Source organism: Salmo salar, chromosome 10, assembly GCF_965601325.2.
Source record: "Salmo salar chromosome 10, fSalSal1, whole genome shotgun sequence".
Classification (NCBI taxonomy): Eukaryota; Metazoa; Chordata; class Actinopteri; order Salmoniformes; family Salmonidae; genus Salmo; species Salmo salar.
In genome coordinates, this window is record NC_138300.1 from 11323764 (window position 1) to 11350318 (window position 26555).

A 26555-nucleotide genomic window follows, 5' to 3' on the forward strand; every position below is an offset into this window, starting at 1 on the left:
TGACATAGCATTATATTTTAATAGATTCGGGTAAATCAGGATGTGTTTCAATTCACATTCATCATGAAAGGAAAACACTTTTTTATGTCATGTCAAATTAGCTGAAACGGCAGAGGAAGTTATACAATGCTTCTATTTATCAAAACACCATCAGCTGGACATTAGTAATTTTGATAGTTTTTTCTGAAGTGAAATGGATTTCCTCTGAATTTATGTAGGTCCTTCACAAAAAACACATATACACACACAATTATTCTTTTTTTTTTTACAATGGGGTAAACCAGAACAAATTCAGATCTGAATGAAAATCACATGCCTACATTTGTCTACACACACACACACACACACACACACACACACACACTTCAGGAGTTAGTGAAAGGCATATTCACAGTTATAAACGCAGTAGTGTCAATGTACAGGCTACAGCACCCAACCTTCAATCTCATGCCAACAGAGTTTTTATGTCCTGACCTTCGGAACTGTATTCACACGACTGATTCACACAGTTACACAGAGTGTGTATTTGTATTACAGGCAGTTTGGTTTGTTGAACTAATGGGCAGTTTGTTCTCTGCAAAGTCCTTTTATAAAGTGTGCGGAAGACTGGACACACTTAAACAAATCTCTTGGAGAAACATCTGTTCGGAGCTGGGGGAATCCCGGGAGCAATATTGTCGAGGGTGGACCTATTTTCTCTGAGTGGAGAGGGGAGGTCAGGGGGGAGAGGGGAGTGGAGAGGGGAGGTCGCTAGGGGAGCCAGTAGAGCCAGAGAGAGAAACCCAGTCCATCATTTATGGGGATTCAGATACTGGTCTGTAAAAGTCTCCAATTGCCTCTCAAACTCTGTGGCTTTGTGCCTGAAAATATATAGAAAAAGATGTTTACACATAGACCAACATCTATTGGCACACTAATGATGTAGAACCAATTATAATGAGGTGAAAATGCCTATCCAAATGAACCATGTTGAGGTTTACTGACAAATGAATGCTGTTCACCTCTAGTGAAACTAAAAAACTACACACATTCAGTTCAAAGGGCATATCTCTGACCTTGAACCTTCAATACAACCAATGGTGAAGTAACCTAACGGAGCAGGCTTATAAAGACGCCCAAGCAGAGTTCCCACTTCTCTTTTTTAAGGGAAACGGAAGTTAGGTTGAAAATATGGCAATGGTGAATAAATGCCAAAATGTGACAATATTTTTTTCTTGGAAAGAAAGACAAAGACTACCAAAGCACCATAAGCATCAAAATGTTAAATCAAATGCATTGGGGATGTAAATGTTTTAAGGGGGGGGGGGGGGGCAATAGAGCTATGCAAGGGGGAAAGGTATGGGGTAACACTGGACATTGGAGGTAGCTAGACTGACCGGAGGGTCTTGGAGTGGCTCTGGACGGTCTCCAGAGTCTGGACCTTGGCGGTCAGTCGGCTGATCTCTCCCTCCAGCTCCCTCTGTGTCAGGTCCACCTGCTGACACAACCTCGCAAAGGTCGTGGCCATCTCCCTGGGCAACAAAGGTCAAAGCGCTCTATCACTTATTTATTCACCACTTCACAGAAAAGAGAGGGGAACGGGAGGGAAGTAAGGTAGCAGAGGTGCATAAATTTGGCTTTCAGCAGATTTTGCACTTAATACATCAGTAGTGAATCGGTTCATAAAGCAAGAGTGTTTAGAAACATCTACATACGAGGCTCAAACATTAGTTACTGTACTGAGATTGAGGCCTGTAGACGTGTCCTAATGCAGGGAGCAGGGACCCACGCCCAGGCAAACCGGCGACCCATCAAATGTTAGCAAAAACATCATGTCTTATCATTAGGTGAATGATAATGGAAAGTAAAAGTAGGCTAATCAACATTTTAAAATGAATCGATTTGGTAGACAGTGTCATTATTTTGACCTCCCCAGAGTTCATTGGAAGAGGAAGAGTAAACTTAGAAATGCTTCCTGGCACCGTAGATAAAATGTTGCTGTTGTAAACACATTTTTCAGCAATTCTACAAATTGTTTCATTCAACTGAGAGAATATTTTGCAGCTTTGAAGCAAATTTCCAGCAATTCTACACAGTTTAGCTGTAATTAGCTCCAATGACAAATTTCTTCCATATTAAAACAGAGTTCGAGATTTTGGCAATGAAGCCATTTATCTACTTCCCCAGAGTCGGATGAACAGTCATTGTGCTAACGCTAGTTAGCATTGGCTCGTGAAACTACTTCTAACTTCCTTCATACTGGACGCAGAGACATAAAAATAGTATTCAGTTGCAGTTACGCAAGTCATGAAAAATTCACATAAAATGTCCAAATATTTCCAAGAGAGAATGCCAATAGTGTGCAAAAATATCATCAAGGCAAAGGGTGGCTACTTTGAAGAATCTCAAATATATTTTGATTTATTTAACACTTTTTTTGGTGACTACATGATTCCGTATGTGTTATTTCATGGTTTTGATGTCTTCACTATTATACTAGAATGTAGAAAATAGTAAAAATAAAGAAAAACCCTGGAATGAGTAGATGTGTCCAAACTTTGGACTGGTACTGTATATTATTTTTGTTAATAATAAAAATTGGCGGACCACCTGCAGTAACTGACCCCAGTTTAAAAACTCCTGTCCTAATGCACACAAAAGGATCTGATAACATGGAAATACTGATTGTCAGCCACTTTTCAGAACTCAAAACTGGTTTAAAATAGAAACAAACCTAGATTTTATAGTGAACTTCCCCCTTTAAGCTTATCCTTATTCCCAGAAATGGCATTTATACAGAATACAGCCTGTACTTACTGCTGGACCTGGTGGCTGCAGTTGGCACTGGTGAAGCTGACGATGAGTTGTAGTTTCTCTGTGGCGTAGTCCACAAACTGGCGCTTGAGCGCATGCTCCTTGGCCTTGGTGGTCCATGTGAGCTTCTCCCACAGGTAGAGCAGGCCGTACATGGAGGCCGACAGGGCTATGAGACGCCAGCCCACCGTCCGGCACACCTAGCACACACACGGGTAAGAGAGAGGTGGGCTGAATTTTTTTGTAGTGTAACTCTGTATGGAAAGCAGCACCCATATTAATCAGCCTCATCTGTTGTGTTGGTTACACATCTGTATAGATCCGTACATATACAATATACCAGGACTCTTGTTGAAAAATATTTTATTTTAGTGTGTGCTATATCTATACTATAAATCAAATAGTCTAGATAAGCGACTTATTTTTGCCACTTAATTTAAGATGGATTGAGATGTATGGATGCATGTATAGAGCCTGGTCCATACTGTATAGCCCATTATAATGACAGACGAGTTGCCAGATTAGGTGGGAGTAGTATTACGCACCACTCCTCCAACGATGACCACAGTCATGGAGGTGCGGGAGGTGAGGGAGGCCAGGTTGGTGGCCACGGACATCATCAGCTCCTCGTGGGAGAGCGCGGCGTCCTGGGGATGTGCTACTGCCACGCTGGAGGGGCCGCTGGAGGGCGTGGTGGACAGGGAGCGTGTCATCTTTAACAGGACAGGAAGGATGACAAAAGCAGACATTTTTGACATTTTAGAAAATGTATTAATAATAAAAAAATGGAAATATCATATTTACATAAGTATTCAGATCCTTTACTCAGTACTTTGTTGAAGCACATTTGGCAGCGATTACAGCCGAGTCTTCTTGGGTATGATGCTACAAGTTTGGCACACTTGTATTTGGGTACTTTCTCCCATTCTTCTCTGCAGATCCTCTCAAACTCTGCCAGGTTGGATATGGAGCGTCGCTGCACAGCTATTTCAAGTCTCTCCAGAGATGTTCAATCAGGTTCAAATCCAGGCTTTAGCTGGGCTACTCAAGGACATTCAGAGACTTGTCCTGAAGCCACTCCTGCGTTGTCTTGGCTGTGTGCTTAGGGTCGTTGTTCTGTTAGACGGTGAACTTTCGCCCTAGTCTGAGGTCCTGTGCAGGTTTTCGTTAAGGATCTCTGTACTTTGCTCCATTCATTTATCCCTCGATCCTGATTAGTCTCCCAGTCCATGCCGCTGAAAAACATCCCCACAGCATGAGGCTGCCACCACCATGCTTCACCGTAGGGATGGTGCCAGGTTTCCTCTAGACATTCCTCTGGCCAAAGAGTTCAATCTTGGTTTCATCAGACCAGAGAATCTTGTTTCTCATGGTCTGAGAGTCCTTAAGGTGCCTTTGGCAAACTCCAAGTGAGCTGTCATCTGCCTTTCACTGAGGAGTGGCTTCCGTCTGGCCACTCTACCATAAAGCCCTGATTTGTGGAATGCCTGCAGAGATGTTTGTCCTTCTGGAAGGTTCTCCCATCTCCACAGAGGAACTCTGGAGCTCTGTCAGAGCGACCATCGGGTTCTTGGTCACCTCCCTGACCAAGACCCTTCTCCCCCAATTGCTCAGTTTGGCCGAGCGGCCAGATCTACAAAGAGCCTTGGTGGTTCCAAACTTCTTCCATTTAAGAATGATGGAGTCCACTGTGTTCTTGGAAACCTTCAATGCTGCAGAAATGTTTTTGTACACTTCCCAGATCTGTGCCTCGACACAATCCTGTCTCAGGGCTCTACGGACAATTCCTTCGACCTCATAGCTTGGTTTTTGTTCTGACATGCACTGTCAACTGTGGGACCTTATAAAGACAGGTGTGTGCCTTTCCAAATCATGTCCAATCAATTTCATTTACCACGTTTCTACAACTTGATTGGAGTGCACATCTCAAAGATGATCAATGGAAACAGGATGCACCTGAGCTCAATTTCGAATCGCATAGCAAAGGGTCTGAATACTTTTGTAAATAAGGTATTTCTGTCTTACATTTTTTATATATTTGCAAAGAAAAAAATCAAAACTTTTTCCTTTGTCATTATTAGATATTTGACAAACTAACTTGTTGGAAAGTTGGCATCCTATGACGGTGATACGTTGAAAGTCACTGAGCTCTTCAGTAAGGCCATTCTACTGCAAATGTTTGTCTGTGGAGATTGTATGGTGTGTGCTCGATTTTATACACCGGTCAGAAACAGGTGTGGCTGAAATAGCCAAATCCACTCATTTCAAGGGGTGCCCACATACACACCTTTTACCAAAGTATCTATCCCCATCATTTCTCACATTCGTATCTTACTGGAATAACGAGAAGTTGCCCCTAGACCCTGATCCTGGGACATTTTTACATTTCCCCCACTAATGGTTAAGGTTAGGACAGTGGGAGGGAAAGCTGATCCTAGATCTGTAAGTTGGGGAAACTTCACCCTGTAGCTGTCTTACCTGCGTTACTTGGAAGTTCCTGTCAACCAGCATGAGGGCCCGTTTTGCATTGGTAGGCCCCAGGAAGCGGTTGACCAGTGCCGTCCAGCCCATTGAGAACTGGAACTCAATGTTCTCCTGGAAGTCTGAGCAGAGCGTGGCGCAGTTCAGGTTGTAGCTCAGGTCAAAATTGCGGCTTGGCACAAGCGTTTGTATCTGGCTCTGAACAGCAGGGGGCAGCAGAGGCCGCAGACTCTCTGGTGGTGGGGAGAAACAAGGAAGGAAATGCAGACAAGTCAGGTGACTTCACTGAAATAGTCTAGATGACTTCTGATCCAAATACTTCCTGCTTCCCTTGTTCCTTGCAGTCCTCAGAGATCTGACAGAACTGGATCAGTGGAAGCTATGTAGTAGAACCCTCTGAATAGGCTCCCTACCCAATTGTGTTAGATTACATAAAAGAAGGTAGGATTTAAAACAGGGCCTTCCTTTCCATGACAGTCTCTAAACACACAATGATCTGAGGGGAATACATGGGTGAGAAGTGAGCAATATGGGAAAATCTGGTTGGTTTACTCCCTCAAAGTAATTTCATAGAGGTCCATTAGATCTTCGTCAATCTGCTTTATGACTAGTTGCCAGGTCACACACACGGGATCGTGAGCCTATGAGCCTGTGTCATGACCAAACCTGAACCCAGATCTGTTTGTGTTGTCATGCCAACTCTTGACCATAAGAGTTGGCAAGACAGCATTAAACAGATGTGGGACCAGGCTAATCATGACCAGGGCTAGCCTAAACACAGCCTGTTTTATGGGGTGGTGTTACGTGCTGCACCAACTACCTACCGATCATGTCTCTCTGGGAGGACTGCACGGAGGCGTTGACGGCATTGGAGCAGCGGAAGGCCAGGTTTTTACCCATGCCCTCTTCAATATGGCTCAGTAGGTCCTGTACACAGGGTGAGGGTGGGCAACCGCAGGACATGGTCAGAGATGGAACAGTCAAGGAATGGTCATGGAACGGCCACAGAAATAGAGTGCATAGAAGAGAGGTCACTACTACGATGTATTAGAGTCATGACGCTCCTAACCTAAATGCTCAGTGTGTTACATTGGCGACAAAGCTTCAATTTCAAGGAGAAGCTGCCATAGAAAGCAGACCCGTGTCCGTCGTGGCAGTCTTTGGTGTAACGAAAATCAAACTCACTGATTTGTAGAGCTTGAGGACGTGGGGCGAGGGTTGGAAGTCCGAGTGGAACTCCTCGATTAGCACGTTGAGACGACAGATCTCTTCGCCCATGGCACTGGACACCTAAAGAAAACGGTTGTATTAGTGCCTGGGGAAAAAATTAAAAAATGCGCACCACTTGTGGTAACCCTTGGAATGGATTGAGAGTTAGGGCTGTAATAAATCCAGAAATTGTAGTTGGCAGTATGACCCTGGAGGGACAGAGTTGTGCTTCCCTGCACTGTTAAGAGGCCGAGGATGGGCATATTTCACAAACATATTGTAAAAATTCATGTTATCAGAATAGCATGATTTACCTTGCTCTCCACCTCTTCTGTAATGGCCTTGATCTTCATCTTGATGTCCTCTATGAGCAGGCTGAGCTGGTTCTTCACAAACTCCAGACGATCCATCTGATATTCACGGTCCTCCAATGAGGCCACTCTACACGGCAGACAGGAAGTGGTAAGGTGCTTTCGACTATACTGCTATTACAACAGATACCAAAGTATCGTAATATTCATTGGATAACAATATTGAATTGTTAATTAAAATGTTACCGTTTACGTACAAATAGCACATAGAAGTGTCAAGTAAAAGTGTTACCAGAACATTTGGCATCGATTAAACAGAAGACCATCCCGGTAGAACAGAGTGATGTGAGCGGATGGAACGGGGGACACACCCACCTCTTCTCTGCCGCCTCGATGTTGATGGCATCCATGATGGCTTTGACCGTTTCAGTGATCTGCTTGGCCCTTACAGTGTGCTGCTCAAACTTTGTTTTCACTGCTGACTGCGAGATACACTCCTGCGAGGCCATATAATAGCACACACGTTACTGTGAATGGGGGCTGCGAAACACACACACACAGGGTGGTGACACACACAGTGGTGGTGGGACGAAAGGGGACAAGATAGACAACTGCTGAAGCAATTTAACAATGTGAAAAAAATGGCGTGTGCCATCAGCAGCTCTGTATCTAGAGTCCCACAGCCCCTTGGTTCTTAGGTTCACAGTAACGTGTTAGCGAAGCAATAGCAAAATCATAGGAACAAAAGTCAACACAAGAAACAACAATTAAGAAAAGAAGATCACTATTTAAAACATAAAACAACTCAGAAAAGACCAAATGCAGGCAACTAGAACAGAATCAAAACATGAGACAGGGTGAACAGAATGAAAATTTAACTGAAAGAAACAGATGATCCTCGCCTAAGCAAATCTAGACTTCAGCAATGAAGACGCAGATTGACGGCAATGTGCACATTGATTGGCCTAAGCAAGGGTTCTGAGGGGCGGGCTTGGCAACTCGTGATTGGTGGAGAGAGACTAGTAGTTCGGAGATGTGCTGGAGGTCGAGACTAGAGGCGTTTCTCACAGCAAAGGATCATAGAGATAGAGTGATTAGAATGGTTCACCACTCACATCTGTAGTGGGCATGGGACAGAATCTAGTTAACATCCTATTCAACAGTTTGTCCTTTAGGTGTCCGACCCAATAAAGAGGTAAACGGTATGAGGCAGCATAACTACGGAACAGTCTCTCTTGCAAATCTTTTCTATACCATTTCTCTACGCACACGCACGGGCACACCCTCATGCACACATCCACAAACAACAGCAGCTACCATTGTGCTTGAGCAGGTGCTCCTTGGAAAATCTCTGTCACTTTAGGAGGAAGATAACAGGGCTGGGAATTTCCAGGGACCTTACGATACGTAGGTGACGATATGATATGTGTTGCGATTGTATATGCATTTCCATTCGATACGGTGATTTTATTGCAATTGATGGTCCAAACATTGCTCACTATACGTCTGCTGCAGAGAGACGGGAGAGCATGAGAAAATTTGTTTTGATCAGTCAGGGAAATAAAAGTGCTGAAAACATGTTGGCTCACTATTTAAATAGAAGATGGAGAACAAGGTATAGGATGAAATAAAAAATAGTTTTGGCACTACCAATAGTAGCAAAAAAAATGATTGGAGTCAAATATCGATTTAATAATATTGTGACATGTAACTATCAATTATTTTCCCCTCATCACTAGAAGATAAATGTGATAAGTGTCCGTTCTAGCCATCCTCCCAGATCGCTCCAAAACTAAGTCCAGTGTCGCACTGGCAAAAGCCAGGCCGGAGAATTTAGAGTGAGAGAGTTTGACTGAGGAGGAGCCATGGTGTTTGGCTTGACTGGACTACACACCGATTTCACTTCCACCTTGATTCCTTGGAAAGTGCTTAATTTCGAGAGAAAAAAAATCCTATGTAGTTCTGCTATTTAATTTTAAATGAATTACTTCATACTGTGGGGTTTTCCTATACATTTCAGATGAGTTGGAGTATTTAATCATTAAACAATCTCCATGTTTGAGGCTGAGAACGAGTGGTGGTAGACGTTGTCACACACACAAATAGACACGCACACACTAGAACTTGCCTCAAATATCCTCTCGAAACTCTGGAACTCCTTGAGCCTCTCGTGGAAGCCTTCTGCTAAAGCTCCACCTGAGAAAGCGGCACATTGTCAAACAAAAGACCACCACATCACAGCAGCATTCTCTCTCCATAACGGAGTGTAGCACACTGCCATTTTGGCTACAAACTCCTACAAAAAGAAATAATTTAAAAGGACAGTTCACTTTTGTTGTATCAGTTAGCGTAGGGTGACCACATTTAAAATACCTTATATCTTTCAGTCTATTTACCTAGTTTCATAGCTCTTCGTTAAAGCACACTTTTTGTAAGTAGGTAACTGTCCTCTCCAAGTTTAGCTGGAATTTAGCCCGAAAGGATTTGAAAAATGGGATTGGTTGACAATGACATTGGTCTACATTTCGTCTTGCGCTGCGCAGAATATCAGATCTCAACACCGATTGGAGAAGTGTTAAACATCACCAGTACCGCCACATCCTTATATCTTGTCATAAACACAACTTTACTGCAAAAGGGAGATTGGAATGTCATTTCTTATCAAATGAATGGAAAGACTGACTGAAATATGGGACTATTTGACCTTTTTCTGTAAATTACTGGTGTTTTAATTTGTTGATAAAATGCAGGAAACAATTGTTCGATTGCATGACAAAGGGCCAAAACGCTGGATTGTCGCACAATCCGGGACATGTGATCACCCTAATTCAAAGGTATGAGGAAAGAGCTCTGACGAGTGGCACTCTTCCCATGCTTTTGAACGCATCACTAACTGATGCAATCCATTTCCATTAGCATTGCTACACTCTCAAAAAACTATACGGCATTAGCAGGGTTGGATGGATTACTTGACAAATGTAATCTGCTACTAGTAACAGTTACATGAAAAATAAAGTAAAGTAATCAGTAACATAATTCTTTGGATTTCTGAAAAATGAGTAACATACTTTTAAATTACTTTAACTTCTAACACCCAGGCATACAAATGTGAAACAACTAATTATTTAATTTAGTAACATGACTATTTCCAATTTGGGGACTAGTGTGGAAGCATACTATAATTTACATAAGAGCACACACAGCCGCCATACTAGCTTTTTCCTACAGTTTCAGTTGGTGGCACAAGCCTATGATTTGGTTGCACCAAAACCTTGTTGTGGGGTCAGGCATTTTATTTTTGTAGTTTAATGATCTTATATAAACCGATTCAATGTGTTTCATTCAAAGTGTACTAAAATGGTGTGACTCAAGAAATACTGTATGTCCAAGCAGGAATGCATGATTCAAGATACTTAATTTTCCCCCCATCAGATTACGTAATCCTTGTTATATGTAATCAATTACTACCCAACCCTGACCATGAGAATCTACTAACTAAACCAGCTAACACAATTTGGATGAAACGGCAACAGGTATGTACAGTGAAAATAAGATAAAACTTGCAAAAAGTGAAACATGCCTTAACCTAGAAAGGATGTGGATAAAGTATAACCAAATGGAGAGAAGACGCCAGGCTAAAAGCAGAGCTCACAAGACCACATTCACCATAACACTCAAACGAAAGGTCATTTTGGAGCATGTGAGCCAATGGATTGCATAAGTGGCTTGATCCCATGTAGGTGGTGTTAGCCAGAGTTGATAGGGAAGTTTTAGTTTGATTGTTTTCTAGCTTGGCTGGGGATGTTTTGTTTAGATAGTACACTGTGGATCTAATTTGGGGAGGCCTATAAGACATTCTGCACACACAGTGTGGACAGGACACAACCTTTGACCTGAGTGAGCCTGCCACACACCCATCTGTCACTAATACAGCCACTAAGACACCCAGCAATTAATACTTAACAAATAGGACAATTCTGCTTAATTCTGCGTTTTCATGGGCTCCGCTCTAGTTCCCTGCAGCTAATCTGGGCGTATGATCACTGGAGATGGCTTGAGCTGACAGATGAGTTAAAGACTGCATTACATAGACAAGATGTGGTGGGTTTAACCGAGATAGAGATAGCCAGGAGGAGTTAGAACAATTCCTCATTGTCTCAAAATAATCCTTGCATCTGGGAAACTAAGCAAGGGTGGGGTTAAGACAACAACCCACGTGCAGATAACGACAGGATGAACCCAGAGTGGTTTATGATGCTCCTTGGTCTGCATGAGGGGGGTTGAACCAACCATGACTGAGCATTGTAAGTGTCAGCTATATATAGTACTCTGCATTTGTGTAAAGGTTAGGTTACTCGGTTAAACACTCAAGGGTGGGGGACGACGACCAGACTCATTATTGCAATAATTAATCGATATGAAATAAAGATGATTGTTTGAAGAAATGACCAAATCTTTCTCAGTACTGAATTTCCACGACACTACCTACTGAACTACTTACTAGAGGTGTGAACGCTTAAACGTTTAAATGAAATTGGGATCCTTAACATTAACAAAAATCCTTAAGAGTTTTTCGCCCACAAAATTTGAATCACAGTGCAGTTATCACAAAACGTATTTTCTGTGTTATAACCTAACTAACTGTAAAAGGCCTGGGGAAAGTTTAGTAATTTAAAGGTAGATTCAGTGATATGAAGTAGACGCAGAAAGTAAATGGCATAGTGGGTCAATTTCCGCAACAACTAAGACCTGGCTTCCACGCTGTGAACAGCGTGAATCAAACCCGTACACATGAGCAGATACTGTGTGTGACCGTGAAGTGTTGCATCTTGCTCATCTCAATATCCTAGCCTATTTGTTGATGATAGGCCCTGTTTTACTGAAGTTTTGAGACATTGCAAGCCCACAAATTGTGAGATACAGCATTACATTGCGAGATACAGCTTTTGATTGCCGATAGATGGGCCTAGTGCACAGTTCTGCCTGGTGGCCGACCTGCCTATACTGTGCCCCTCCCCTCTCTCTCCATCCCTCACTAGCGCACTGAAAGATGCAAGTGTTTGTGTTTTCGGAAGTATGGCAACTAATCAGTCTCCTCCATTATAAAAAATACATAGTCTTAGGAGTCGATTCCACCGGAATCAAATCTTGACACTCAGAAATGGGAGTCGACATGTAAGGAATCAATTATTTTGGAGTCGACTCTCCACCACTACGTCATCAGTTTTAACAGTTGGAAAAAATGGCAGAGAAAGGCGAGCGACAGCAGCGAAGTCCTGTATGGTAACACTTTGAGAAGTTAAATGAGAAGGAAATGCAAACTTTGCGCGATGGAGTTGAGGTACTGTAATGGTAGTACAGGTGCAATGCTTAACCATCGAAAAGGGATGCAGCATGAGACCAAAACCGTTGCTGGCAGCAACACAGCTGCATTGTGAATTCACATGGAATTTTATCATTCTTTCGTATTGTTTTAACAGAAAACTCCCATAAAATGGCCGTTTAAACATTAAGAAAAAACAATTTGTGACATCCTTACTACCTACCAACAACAATACACACCTGGTTTGACCACTGCGGACATCAAAACACATGCCTACCCACCCATCAACACACACACGCATCCACACCCGCTTGCCTACCCACCCATCAACACGCCCACAGCCTCCTGGTTTGACCACCGCGGGGCTTACCGGACTCTGGCATACCCTGAGCTCGCTGCATGCGGGAGTTGAGCACCTCTTTGGCCGACACAAAAAAGATGCGGTTGGGCGCCTGCTCCCGGTCCATTACCTTCAACTCCTCCACCAGGAAGTTGACACAGCGGTCCGTGTGCTGCTTCCGCACCTGTAGGGGGAAACGTTACTGCATCATTACTACAACATTACCACAAAGCTCATAGCACTAACAAAACCTCTCATAGAGACATACATGTAATTTGCACTTCAGCTCTAGGCTTGAGTGGTATACTGTATATGCCATATATGGCAGTGGAGGCTCCTCAGAGGAGGAAGGGGAGGACCTCCTCCTCAGTGAATTTCATAAAAATAATGAAACATTAAAAAAAGTTATCCTTTATAGATAAAACAATACTAAATACAGTTGAAGTCGGAAGTAAATATACACCTTAGCTAAATACATTTAAACTCAGCTTTTCACAATTCCTGACATTTAATCCTAGTAAAAATTCCCTGTCTTAGGTCAGTTAGGATCACCACTTTATTTTAAGAATGTGAAATGTCAGAATAATAGTAGAGAGAATTATTTATTTATTTCATCACATTTCCAGTGAGTCAGAAGTTTATATAAACTCAATTAGTATTTGGTAGCATTGCCTTTAAAATGTTTAACTTGGGTCAAACATTTCGGGAAGCCTTCCACAAACTTCCCACAATAAGTTGACGATGATCTTTATGGCCAAACAGTTCTATTTTTGTTTCATCAGACCAGAGCACATTTCTCCAAAAAGTACGATCTTTGTCCCCATGTGCAGTTGCAAACTGAAGTCTGGCTTTTTTATGGCGGTTTTGGAGCAGTGGCTTCTTCCTTGCTGAGCGGCCTTTCAGGTTATGTCTATATAGGACTCGTTTTACTGTGGATATAGATACTTTTGTACCCGTTTCCTCCTGCATCTTCACACAGTCCTTTGCTGTTGTTCTAGGATTGATTTGCACTTTTCAACACCAAAGTACGTTCATCTCTAGGAGACAGAACGCGTCTCCTTCCTGAGCGGTATGACGGCTGCGTGGTCCCATGGTGTTTATACTTACGTACTATTGTTTGTACAGAAGAACGTGGTACCTTCAAGAATTTGGAAATTGCTCCCAAGGATGAATCAGACTTGTGGAGGTCTACAATTGTTTTTCTGAGGTCTTGGCTGATTTCTTTTGATTTTCCCATGGTGTCAAGCAAAGAGGCACTGAGTTTGAAGGTAGGCCTTGAAATACATCCACAGGTACACCTCCAATTGACTGAAATTATGTCAATAAGCCCATCAGAAGCTTCTAAAGCCATGACATCATTTTCTGGAATTTTCCAAGCTGTTTAAAGGCACAGTCAACTTAGTGTATGTACATTTCTGACCCACTAGAATTGTGTTACAGTGAATTATAAGTGAAATAATCTGTCTGTAAACAATTGTTGGAAAAATGACTTGTGTCATGAACAAAGTAGATGTCCTAACCGACTTGCCAAAACTATAGTTTGTTAACAAGAAATTTGTGGAGTGGTTGAAAAACAAGTTTTAAATGACTCCAACCTAAGTGTATGTAAACTTCTGACGTCAACTGGATGTTTTTTTTTTTAACAGCATCCCCTCGTCTGTACTGCCGGTAATACCATATGCCCAGGTACGGTACAGGAACAGAATAAAAGGTAAGAAAATCTTGATACTGCTCAACCCTATTTCAGCACCAGTGGCTATTTCTTCTATAATGAAATTTAAAAAAAATGTATTAATGCCGTTATTGTTGGTAAGACACTCACATCCTCCATGTACTCTGGCTCGTTGGCCGAGGCATCCCAGCGGTTGTTGAGGATGAAGATGTTAGGTTTGGAGAGTTTCTCGTTCACCTTGTGGAAGAAATGCTTCTCCTGGAGGACACACAAAAATGCATGGTCAGAAATAGTTAGTGCACCAACAAAGAAACATCCTTAATAATATCATAGTGCTGTGTTAACCTTTATTTTATTTTATTTATATATATATATATATATATATATATATATATATATATATATATATATATATATATATATATATATATATATATATATATATATATATATATATAAGGAGAATTTTATTGATTTAATTTGACAGGACAGTTGGAAGAGAAATCGGTGGATAGATATTGGAGGAGGAGGCACAGACAGGAAGGGCACAGACAGCTGGCCGTTGTGAGACTCGAAACCCGGTTGCCAAGGACGTATGAGTGGTCCGGAGTCTAAAACTTTACCGACTACACCAGACTGCGGCACGTGTTGAACCTTTAGCCACAATTCAGAGAAGGTGTCCCAATGTACTTGTGTACATACAGTCTGTGTGTGTGGGTGACCCACATACATAAACACTCCAATACAATAGGGAACGTGCAGTACACACACACACACACACACACACACACACACACACACACACACACACACACACACACACACACACAGTCTATACGGGAAGGAGATGTGTCAAGGGCTTTTGTCAGGTGTCACAAAGATAGGTCATTGGCTAATTCGATAGAGAAGGGCTCCATTCATTGAAAGACTTATTGTCTGTTGATTATCAAACAGTTGAGTTTCATTCAAAAACTAAACTTTGCTAGAACAAGTGCTCATTCACTTGAATAAGACATTGTGTTTGTCCAAGAGCAAAGTATTATCAGTCAAATAATGCTCATCTAATCTACTATATAGAGTACTTCAAATATATAGGGTTCTATAATTTAATTAAACAGAGGCAGGGTATCCTAGGGTGCTTAGTCAAATAGTGATTTGGCACAGATAACGAGCGAGCTCAGTAATTGAGTATGTGCCCTGACATTCTGTGAATGCCTCGGCAGACAAACAGAGCTGGTCCTGAGTGCTGGACCAAAATGGAGCTGGCCCTATCCTAGACTATAACAAGCGTTGGAAAGAAAACAACCTCTCCTTCCTCACAAGAAAACACTTCCTTTAGTGTGTCAGTTCACATTCCAATTATCACACTTAGTTAAAATGAAATGCCCTTAGATTAAAAAGGCATCAATCCAATATGACAATTGGGTACAAGCTGCTTAATATGCACAGCTTTTCTTGAAAACATTGTTGAAATATGCTGACAATTCCTTTGGGTTGTTTCGAAGAACAATTTTGCTAATTTGTTGCTTCATAGAACACAGAGTGCATTCGGAAAATATTAAGACCCCTCGATTTTTTCCACATTTTGTTACATTACAGCCTTATTCTAAAATGTATTAAATTACATTTTTTTACTCAATCTACACACAATACCCCATAATGGCAAAGCGAAAACAAGTTCTTAGAAATTCTTGCAAATCTATTAAAAATAAAAAACAAAAATACCTTATTTACATAAGTATTCAGACCTTTTGCTATGAGACTCGAAATTAAGCTCAGGTGCATCCTGTTTCCATTGATCATCTTTGAGATGTTTCTACAACTTGATTGGAGTACATTTGTGGTAAATTCAATTGATTGGACATGATTTGGAAAGGCACACACCTGTCTATATAAGGTCCCACAGTTGACAGTGCATGTCAGAGCAAAAACCAAGTCATAAGGTCGAAGGAATTGTCTGAAGAGCTTCGAGACAGGATTATGTCGAGGTACAGATCTGGGGAAGATCATCAAAACATTTCTGCAGCATTGAATGTCCCCAAGAACACAGTGGCCTCCATCATTCTTAAATGGAAGAAGTTTGGAACCACCAAGACTCTTCCTAGAGCTGGCCGCCCAGCCAAACTGAGCAATCGGGGGAGAAGGGCCTTGGTCAGGGAGGTGACCAACAACCGATAATCACTCTGACAGAGCTCCAGAGTTCCTCTGTGGAGATGGGAGAACCTTCCAGAAGGACAACCATCTCTGCAACACTCCAACAATCAGGCCTTTATGGTAGAGTGGCCAAACAGAAGCCACTCCTCAGTAAAAAGGCACATGACAGCCTGCTTGGAGTTTGGCAAAAGGCACATTAAGGACTCGAACCATGAGAAACAAGATTCTCTGGTCTGATGAAACCAAGATTGAACACTTTGGCCTGAATGAGAAGCGTCACGTCTGGAGGAAACCTGGCACCATCTCTACGGTGAACAAATGTGTAAAGTACTTACGTAAAAATACTTTAAAGTACCACTTAAGTCGTTTGTTGGGGTATCTGTACTTTACTATTTATATTTTTGACAACTTTTACTACGCTACATTCCATACACATCCCTTACACCCAAAAGTAGTCATTACATTTTGAATGCTTAGCAGGACAGGAAAATATTCAAATTCACATATTTATCAAGAGAACATCCCTGGTCATACCTACTGCCTCTGATCTGGTGGACTCACTAAACACAAATACTTTGTTTGTAAATTATGTCTGGGTGTTGGAGTGTGCCCATTGATATCAGTAAATTACAAAAACAAAAAAAAATTGTGCCGTCTGGTTTGCTTAATATAAGAAATGTGAAATTATTTATATACTTTTACTTTGATACTTAAGTATATTTTAGCAATTACATTTACTTTTGATACTTAAGTACATTTAAAACCAAATACTTTTAGACTTTCTCAAGTAGTATTTTACTGGGTGACTCACTTTTACTTGAGTCATTTTCTACTAAGGTATCTTTACTTTTACTCAAATATGACAATTGGGTACTTTTTCCACCACTGATTGTGAAGCATGGTGGTGGCAGCATCATGCTGTGGGGATGTTTTTCAGCGGCAGGGACTGGGAGACTAGTCAGGATCGAGAGAAAGATGAATGGAGCAAAGTAGAGAGAGAGATCCTTGATGAAAACCTACTACAGAGCGCTCAAGACTGGGGCGAAGGTTCACCTTCCAACAGGACAAAGACCCTAAGCACACAGCCAAGCATAATCACTTTACCTCTACATACATGTACATATTGCCACAATTACCTCGACTAACCTGTGCCCCCGCACATCGACATTGTACCGGTACCCCCTGTATATAGTCTCGCTATTGTTATTTTATTGTTGCTCTATCATTATTTGTTATTTTATTTATTTATTGTTTACTTCAGTTTATTTAGTAAATACTTTAACACTCTTAAAACTGCATTGTTGGTTAAGGGCTTGTAAGTAAGCATTTCACTGTAAGTTCTACACCTGTTGTAATCGGCACATGTGACAAATAACAATTTGTGATTGGTCAGCTCTGTCAAGATCCCATCGGAATTAGTCAGATCTGTCTAGATCCCACCTGGAGGGTCAGCTTGTGAGCACGCTTACAGTGTTCATGAGGGTTGATTCTGAGTTCGCCACCAGCACGAAGACATCGGCGTCCAGGCAAAAATTGTCGATCCAGCTGTCCAGCTGCGTAGTGACATCTGTCCCAGGGCTAAAGAAGACGGAGGATAGGGTTAGAAGGTCAAGGTCATAACGTCTCCTAGTAATACAGTATAGTCAACCTCTGCTTATTGATGGTCAATCCTTCCCATGGGACTTGGGACACTGGTGGTTGACGGCTAGTGTAGTTAGGCTATTTAGCAATAGTTCAGATCATACCGTATGGCATAGCTACAATTGCAATCCTCATATACAGGGACACAGGAAAGCAAAACAGATTCACGCGGGTTCACTTCTTCTGTCTTCTATCGCTGTTCAGTTGATAGGTGATCCACATACACAGCTCATCAGTGTTTCGTTGAATAACAAATATATACAATAGTGTATATGTAGCTATAAAGCCATATCTAGCTTCCCTGTGGCTCAGTTGGTAGAGCATGGTGTTTGCAACGCCAGGGTTGTGGGTTCGATTCCCACGGGGGGCCAGTACAACAACAAAAAATGCATGAAATGAAATGTATGAAATGTATGCATTCACTACTGTAAGTTGCTCTGGATAAGAGTCTGCTAAATGACTAAAATCTAGCTATATAGCCTCAACGTCAGCAAGACCAAGGATCAGTCACTTTAACTATACATTCATGTACATACTACCTCAATTGGGCCGACCAACCAGTGCTCCCGCACATTGGCTAACCGGGCTATCTGCATTGTGTCCCGCCAACCCCTCTTTACGGTACTGCTGCTCTGTTCATCATATATGCACAGTCACTTTAACTATATCTACATGTACATACTACCTCAATCAGCCTGACTAACCGGTGTCTGTATGTAGCCTCACTACTTTTATAGCCTCACTACTGTATATAGCCTGTCTTTTTACTGTTGTTTTATTTCTTTACCTGCCTATTGTTCACCTAATACCCTTTTTGCACTATTGGTTAGAGCCTGTAAGTAAGCATTTCATTGTAAGGTCTACACCTGTTGTATTCGGCGCACATGACAAATAAACTTTGATTTGATCGTGGACTACAGGAAATGTAAGCACACCCCCATCCACATCGACGGGGCTACAGTGGAGTGGGTCTTGAGATTTAAGTTCTTTGGTGTCCAAATTACTATTACTTAAAATGGTCCACACATACGCAAACAGTCGTGAAGAAGCCGCGACAGCGGCCATTTCCCCTCAGGTTTAAAAGATTTGGCATGGGCCCTCAAATCCTCAACAAAAATCTACAGTTGCACCATTGAAAGCATTTTGACTGGCTGCATCACTGCTTGGTATGGCAACAGCCCTCGATCATATGGCACTACAGAGGAGGGTGCAGACAGCCCAGTACATCACTGGGGCCGAGCTCCCTGCCATCCAGGACAGTGTGAAAGGAAGGACCTATACATATCTACCCCTACCACTCTAGTATCCCTGCACATTATAAATATGATATTGGCACTGACCCTGTATACACTGAATAAACCAAAAATTAGGAACAACTTAATATTGAGTTGCACAGCCCCATTTTTGCCCTCAAAACAGCCTCAATTCATCGGGGTATGGACACTACCAGGTGTCGAAAGCGTTCCACAGGGATACTGGCCCATGTTGACTCCAATGCTTCCCACAGTTGTGTCAAGTAGGCTGGATGTCATTTTGGTGGTGGACCATTCTTGATACACATAGGAAACTGTTGAGCGTGAAGAACCCAGCAGCGTTGCAGTTGACACAAACCTACTACCATACCCTGTTCAAAGACACTTAAATATTTTGTCTTGCCCATTCACCCTCTAAAAGGCACACTTAGACGAGACAATTGAGACGGATTAAGGCTTAAAAATCCTCCTTTAACCGGTCTCCCCCCCTTCATCTACAGTGATTGAAGTGGCTTTAACAAGTGACACCAATACAAATGACATTTAGCTGTGTTTTTGTAGCACATGTGATGGTGGAGATTGCAAAACAAATAACTACTGGATCGATGCAAATAATCATGATATCATTTTGCCAGGTAAGCACAGCCTACTTTGTAGTTAACATTTCATTGAGAAGGTTTTTGGGAAAGCCTTGCCATCTATCAGAAGATTTTTCATTAGCATAATCGCTAATGGCTACACAAAGTGGTAGATGCGTGTACCGCACATACACAGACAGGAGGAATTCTCCTTACCTCTTCATAAAGTTGCAGGAAATACCAATCACTTATGCATTCTGTTCATGTCTTAACATAAACTTGGGAACATGAATGAATTTTTAATAGATTTAGTTTATTCCCTACTAAGTTCAATACATTTTAGAATATTGTTGAATTCCATTTTAATGTCCGGTTTCTGTGATTCCGTCCATGTTCTCCACATCACAGATTTTATAGGGCCTTACTCTTAGGACCAGCGGTGTAAATGGAGGTCAAGTGGGGTCATTGGCAGCATTCCGTTACCATACCTGTCTACGAGAACCAGATCGTCTCTGAGCAGGGCACACTTGGTCTTGGGCCAAAATACTCGGACCAGGCAGCCTGCGTCCAGACTCTCGTCCATGTGCAGAGCGTGACCCAGCTGGTTCACGGTCTAGAACGAGAGAAGTCGTCACAGTATCATTTACTGGATTTCAATCAATTTCAAACTTTGCTTGCCTGACAATTTGTATGTAATGTTCAATGGCAGAATCAAATATAGATTTTTTTTTTCTTCCTCAAACAACCAGAGTAGAGGTGCTATTGCATTTTTAAAAAACATACTGCACGTGAAGGTGAGGCATCTCTTTCCATTAAAAAAAATACTGTTTGATAACGCTAATGCTCTGGTCCTCCGGATGCAGATGTGAAAACAATTCATGTGTTTGAGTGTTACAATCACATGGAGGAAAAGTATCTGCTGATTTTTTTATTTGATTTTATACAATGATTCTAATGGTCTCTACAGCATTTTTCAATAGACAGTGGGTTATATCATGGATAATAGGTTGAGGCTGAAGGTAGCTCTAGCTTAGATCTCTGTATTATGGATATCTTCCATACAGGGTTCAAGCATGATGTCATTCTTTAATGCCTTCCTTGTACCTATATTTGTCCTGTGTAAATGCAGGCTTTTGTTAGGATGTTGAAAGCCATCGTTTTTTATATTTTCTACAATGGAGTAGAAAGTTACGACTTCAAGTGTGCACTACCACTCAATACTTTTATAAATATCCATTACTTAACGTTTATTTAATGTTTACCTGTGCTTGTCCTGATTGCAATAACCTTAACTAGACTAAATAACCTTAACTAGACTAAAGTTGCTTAATGATTAATTGCTGAGTCAGAAATCAAAACGTGACTGAGGGTACACTTTATGAGTGGTAAGACGAGTTAATCATCTTCAAGTAGCCAAATTCCAACCTCAACGAGGATGTATTGCCTAGTATATGAGTGGTAATAAGAGCTAGCCTAATCTTCCATGCATCTAGGCCTAAGCCAGTGTATATCCACATCTCCAGTGAACTTACCTTGATGCTCTTTTCCTCCTCTGAGCCCTCGGTCTTGAGGTAGGCGTGGTCCGCGTCCGTGCCCTCCACACTCAGGAAGCAGTTGGTGGTGTGACCCATGCCACTGGGCAGCACCCGGTCCCTCAGCATGGCATTGACCACTGTACTCTTCCCATTACTCGTCCTAGGTACAGAAGATCATGTAAGAGGAAGTCTAACTATCATTCTTTTACCTCATATAGACAATCTCAAAATAATTTTTAATCAAATGACTGGTTACTTATATTATTAAAAAAAATTGGGGGTATTTTTCTTAAAACTGCTCTGTTGGTTAAGGGCATGTAAGTAAGCATTTCACTGTAAGGTGAAGATTACCACACCTGTTGTATTCGGCGCATGTGACAAATAAGATTTGATTTGAATTCATTATTACAGAAATGTTGGCCAAATGTGATTTACTGTACTGGATTATGAATAGGCAATTATGTCATGATGAATCTTGTCAAATAGCTAGTTTGTATGTATACAGAGTGGTAGATGACCACAATGGTTGAGACTTTTCAAAAATAGGTTTGGTTTTGTAAGATATAAGCCTGAGGGAGCGGAGCAGTTTCAATGCAGGTGTGCTAGACTTGGGCGATATACCGTTTACACCGCATATCGGGGTATTTCGACATACAGACGGTATGATTTTCAATACCGTACAAAATAAAGTACTTTTTGGGGAGTTGGGGGCAGCCCCGCCATGCGTGGGCTGTGGAGGTGCGTACTATGCCACTGCTTATAACAATAAGTTCAGTATATCTATAAGAACTCTAAGACTTGTCAAAGAACTAAGTGGCTAGTTGTCAAGAGAAAGCTTCTTGGTTACAGCAGAGACATTCAATACCCTCCTGGATCAAGAGCCCTGAATAAAAAAAATTGTGCATCCCCGCAAAAAAATAGCACACCTTGTGTGCACTTCCGGGAAATACCGTATACCCTGGTACGAAAATCTGGATACCACCCATCCCTAAAGTCAGTGCCGGTCCTTGCCATTCTGCCTCCATAGGCAAGACCAAAAAATGAAACTTCTCGCAAAACTAGAATAGTCCCAGTAAGCAAAATGACATCTAAAATACTTATTTTCCAGACGTTGAAGAGGTTCAATTTAGGTTTTGAATGAAAGGTGAAAAGGTATTTTCCGTATGTTTAAAATACATCTTTTCTAGAATGTTGAAAGGGCATATTTTCCAGAAGTTGAAATCAGGTTCACTTTCGGTACTGAATGAAAGTTGAAAAGAAGTCATTTATAGACGTCTATGTTTGGGCCAAATTAAGGCTGGTCCAGACTGGAGAAAAAAATCTGAACCAAACATAGACATCTATGATGGACCGGACCAAAAATCTATGTCCGTGGACGTTGAAAACAAGGCTGGTCTACACTGCACCAAATCTTAACTAAACATAGACATCTATGAGTGGTTCAGATTTGGTCCAGACCAAACCAAAAGCCAATGTCCGTGGATGTGGAATCAAGGCCGGTGCGGAACTACACCAACAAAAAAAGACGTCCAAAAGGCATCTGTCCGTGCTTACTGAGGTGTAGCCTACCATGTCGACATGCAATGGAATTTTGTGGTAGACCCACCGTTTGTAAAACAGGCCATTGCATTGGCTTTATTAGTCCTGATTCTTGTGACTAATCAATTTGGCTATTTAAGCACTGAATATCAGCTACCCAACTTTATCAGGAGTTATCGCAAGCCTATTTGCACAGCGGAAAATGCAAAAGTATTTTTACAAATTTGAAACCACTGATCATGACAATGTCGTGAAACTCTTGGACAACAGTTGTGATTGTCCATTTTACTTTGACCTGTCCTGTTTTTAGGATATGTTGCTTTGTTAACATGACAGCTCATTTTATTTTGGGGGGGGGGGGGGTTGAGCGCCATTTCGGTTAGGCTATTTGATCGGAGAAACCTGCATGATGTAAAAAGTGTCCGTGTCATTACATTGTCATTCATTTTATCTCCAGGCTGTATGCTACAGAAAAGGCCACATACTCTTTCTACCATCTCTTATATCTGCTACATGATTTATGTTAGATCATTTTTGGACTGAACGAACATTGGTGGAGTGCTGCAGAGATGCGTTACTCCAACAGCAACCTGGAGAGGCACAAAAAATATTTTGGGCCCCTACCTTTGACAAAGTGGGTACTGCTTATCAAAGCGCTCACCTAAAAAGCCCTTATGCCACTAGTTGAGAGAAATTGTCATGGTTTTTGTGCAGAATTGTGAGGTTTTGTGTGTTGTTGGAGTCAGTTTAGCTCAGAAAATGCCGCCCTCGTCAATCTGCATCCAAATCCTGCCTAATGAGCGGGCCAGCCGTGCCCAAAGCGTGCTTCAATAAACCAGCAATAAAAAGGAAACTGAGTCCCACGTCACATTTTCTTGATTATCCTCAATTAGCAATGCTGAAAGCGTGGGAAATAAGCATCTACTACAGAACAATACAGTGCTTTTTATCCATTGGGTAATGAGAATAATCTTAAGTGATTAATAAAAGCAAAACTCGATGTCATGATGCATTGATCTCTGCTTAACTGCGGCTGTCTTATCTACCCATATTTATTTTCTAGTCTCTAAGCTGTGTACTACAGATTTGACAAATGGATCATTTTGCTTCAAGTTTAAAATGGACAGAAAAAAAATCTGTGTCAACTTACAATGTGGAATAATGGTCCGATTACGTATGTATGACTGCTAAGGCAGGGAAATGAAGTTATATCTACCACAACCCTTTACAAACATAGAACGCAGCTACAGTAACATGCTGACTGCGACAATTGATAACTTTTCCGACAATTTTTAATAAGTGCTGCATCAGGTCTGTACATTTTCAGACAGTAGAATTCTGCTCCAGCGTAAAGTTACTTGTTTCATGACAACAATAAACGTTGCTGACTGATGTTCTGCTGTGTTGTTTTTTTATGGTATGGTAGCTAGATGTGTTTTATTTCTACTAAATGTTTTGGTAAATCAAAGTATTTAACAAACTTTAAAAGTACTTTTTTGGGAGGTAGTGGTCTGCGCGCAGCAGCTTACAATTATTTGATTGACAGTTCTGGTTGCCTATTGATGGACTTTAGTCCTGCTTCAGAAGCGGCATTCCTTTACAGACAAGTAAAATGTTTGTTAATATCACCAGAGGTTTCGTGTCTGCATTTTAAAAACTGTAGTGTAGCCTACCTTAACAGACAAACACACCGTTGCCGAGGCACTTTCAAGCGGCCACATTCCATTACGTCTGAAAAGCGTAATCGATACAGGCTACCGGTAGCCTACTGTAATTTTATGAGGCAAAAACGAAGTAGGCTACCCTGTGCTCACAAGAGTGACCCGAAGACATCAGTGCCATGAATAGGCTAGGATATTCTACACACAACAGACCAAAGACTGAACACACACTTGAATCATTAGCAGGCAGGCCGGCAAGAGGGGGAGCCGCAGAAGAAGGCAGAAGCGTACTCATATGTTTTGGTAATCTGCATCTCACAATGTCTTGTCTTGCACACCTTGCAAATTCACCAAGTAGCCTAAAGTTCGCCTCTTCCTCTCTGGTTTTATTTGAATTACACAACTTCCCCTATCGGCTATAACACGGAAAATAATATGTTTTGTGATAACTGAACTGTGATTTGAATTAAGTGGGGAATAAAACAAACAAACAAAAATTCGGTTACGTTTCTTTACTTAAAGTTAAGGATCCGAACTTCGTTTAAATGTTCACACCCCTACTGTGTACACTAAACTCAAACTAAGCACATGCAAAACGGTGGAGAAATCAAAATGCATCCGACTACACTTATTTACCTGCCAAAGAAGGCCACCTTCATGTGCCTGCGTGCCAGCACATCTTTGATAGTTTGCAGTTTGCCAGCATACGCCTGAATCTGCTCCTGTTGGTCACGACTTGCAATGTTCTCCAAGGCTTCATTCTGACACGTTTCTGACAATCACACAAGGAAAAGTGAGAAGATAAGTGTTCTCAAGACATAAGAAAAAGCACGTTCACATTTATTAATTAGCCTACTTTGGAATTCAAATGTTGCCAACATACCTGATTTACTATACACACTCACCTTCTACAAACGCTGAGCCTTCCTTCACATACTCCAGCAGTTGCTCAAACACATCACTGATCTTCTTTTTGGCCACTACAAAGCGTTTGAGTGGAGAGAAGTTCCCCTGAGCTGAATCCATGCTTCAGCTTCTGATCTTGGAGAAAGCAAGCAAACTACAAAGGTGGAATGGTTGTCATACTTTGTGCACTATCAAATGGCACCTCATATAGAGCTATACAATACGGACATGTCTGTTACTTGACATATTCAATAGTCCTTGTGCCCGAGTATGTGCCTTAACCAGGACAAACGCTAGAAAGAGCATTTCATCATTACTTTTCCCAGGAACACACAGCCTGCTAAGTGAAATGTAGACCACAACACAACTTCAAAATAGCTATAATAATTTAAATGTCAACCTTCATGAGACGTATACATGTGACTATTCATTACATGTACGTGGAGAAAACTTGCTTGCTTCCCAAAAAAACGTGCATCTGGTGTTGTGTTATGAAAGCTATAGACTGAAGTATGAAACAGTTGGCTAGCTACTGTACTTGTCTGGCTAGCAAATTAAAAAAAAAACACTGGCTACAAAACATCTCATCAGTAGACAACATTACCAGCTAGTTAAAGCACGAGTAAGTTAATCGTACACTGGCAAGGCAGATATTGTACGACACATGTCATCAAACATCTTTAGCTTAAACTGGCTAACTAACGTTAGTTAGCTACTGTATACTAGATAGTTGCACCGTTAGCTAATTAGCTAGCAAGTAATTAGCGGAAGCAAACTACCCAAGATTGACATTTCTTTACATAAACTGTTATTTGTTATATCACATTACTAGTTAACTAGCAACTTCGTGTATTATTGAAATGCATGTTTTGTAACGCGTGGCATGGTCTCGTGTCAGGTATCTACTGTAACGTAGCTAGCTATTTTCATGTACAATGAGGTCAGTCCATTGAATTTCCCTTACCACAACTTCAGGCGAGATGACCAAAGTTACCTTTTCATAACACAGACAGGGGTAAATCCTCTTGCCGACAATGAATAGTCAATATTTGGTAAAGTTACTAAGGTCGCTAGCTAACCTTTCATCTGTTATTCTGTCTCAGACAGCAGAAGATCCTAGCAGCCATGTCAAAGGGGCGGGGCTATAGATCAACGTGTT

The 26555-nt window shown here is 41.5% G+C and overlaps 1 protein-coding gene across 7 annotated transcripts; it reads right to left on the reverse strand.

Moving 5' to 3' along the window:
* On the reverse strand, positions 1–26555 carry LOC100380721 (mitofusin-1). 7 transcript variants are annotated; one of them, XM_014215795.3, is made up of 18 exons: positions 26361–26555; positions 25396–25550; positions 25127–25262; positions 21288–21450; positions 20244–20368; positions 17753–17861; positions 14280–14387; positions 12503–12641; positions 8923–8990; positions 7170–7291; positions 6798–6924; positions 6460–6564; positions 6099–6201; positions 5272–5507; positions 3339–3506; positions 2797–2993; positions 1377–1511; positions 1–860 (listed from the first exon to the last, which is right to left on the reverse strand). In XM_014215795.3, exons 2-18 carry the CDS (start codon positions 25514–25516, stop codon positions 791–793), a joined length of 2232 nt encoding a protein of 743 aa, XP_014071270.1. In that variant the 5' UTR covers positions 25517–25550; positions 26361–26555; the 3' UTR covers positions 1–790. The 7 variants fall into 7 exon arrangements, with proteins under 7 accessions (XP_014071270.1, XP_014071264.1, XP_014071265.1 ...); XM_014215789.3 differs by having other exon boundaries at positions 12488–12641; positions 26361–26554; XM_014215790.3 differs by having other exon boundaries at positions 12488–12641; positions 25396–25531; positions 26361–26553.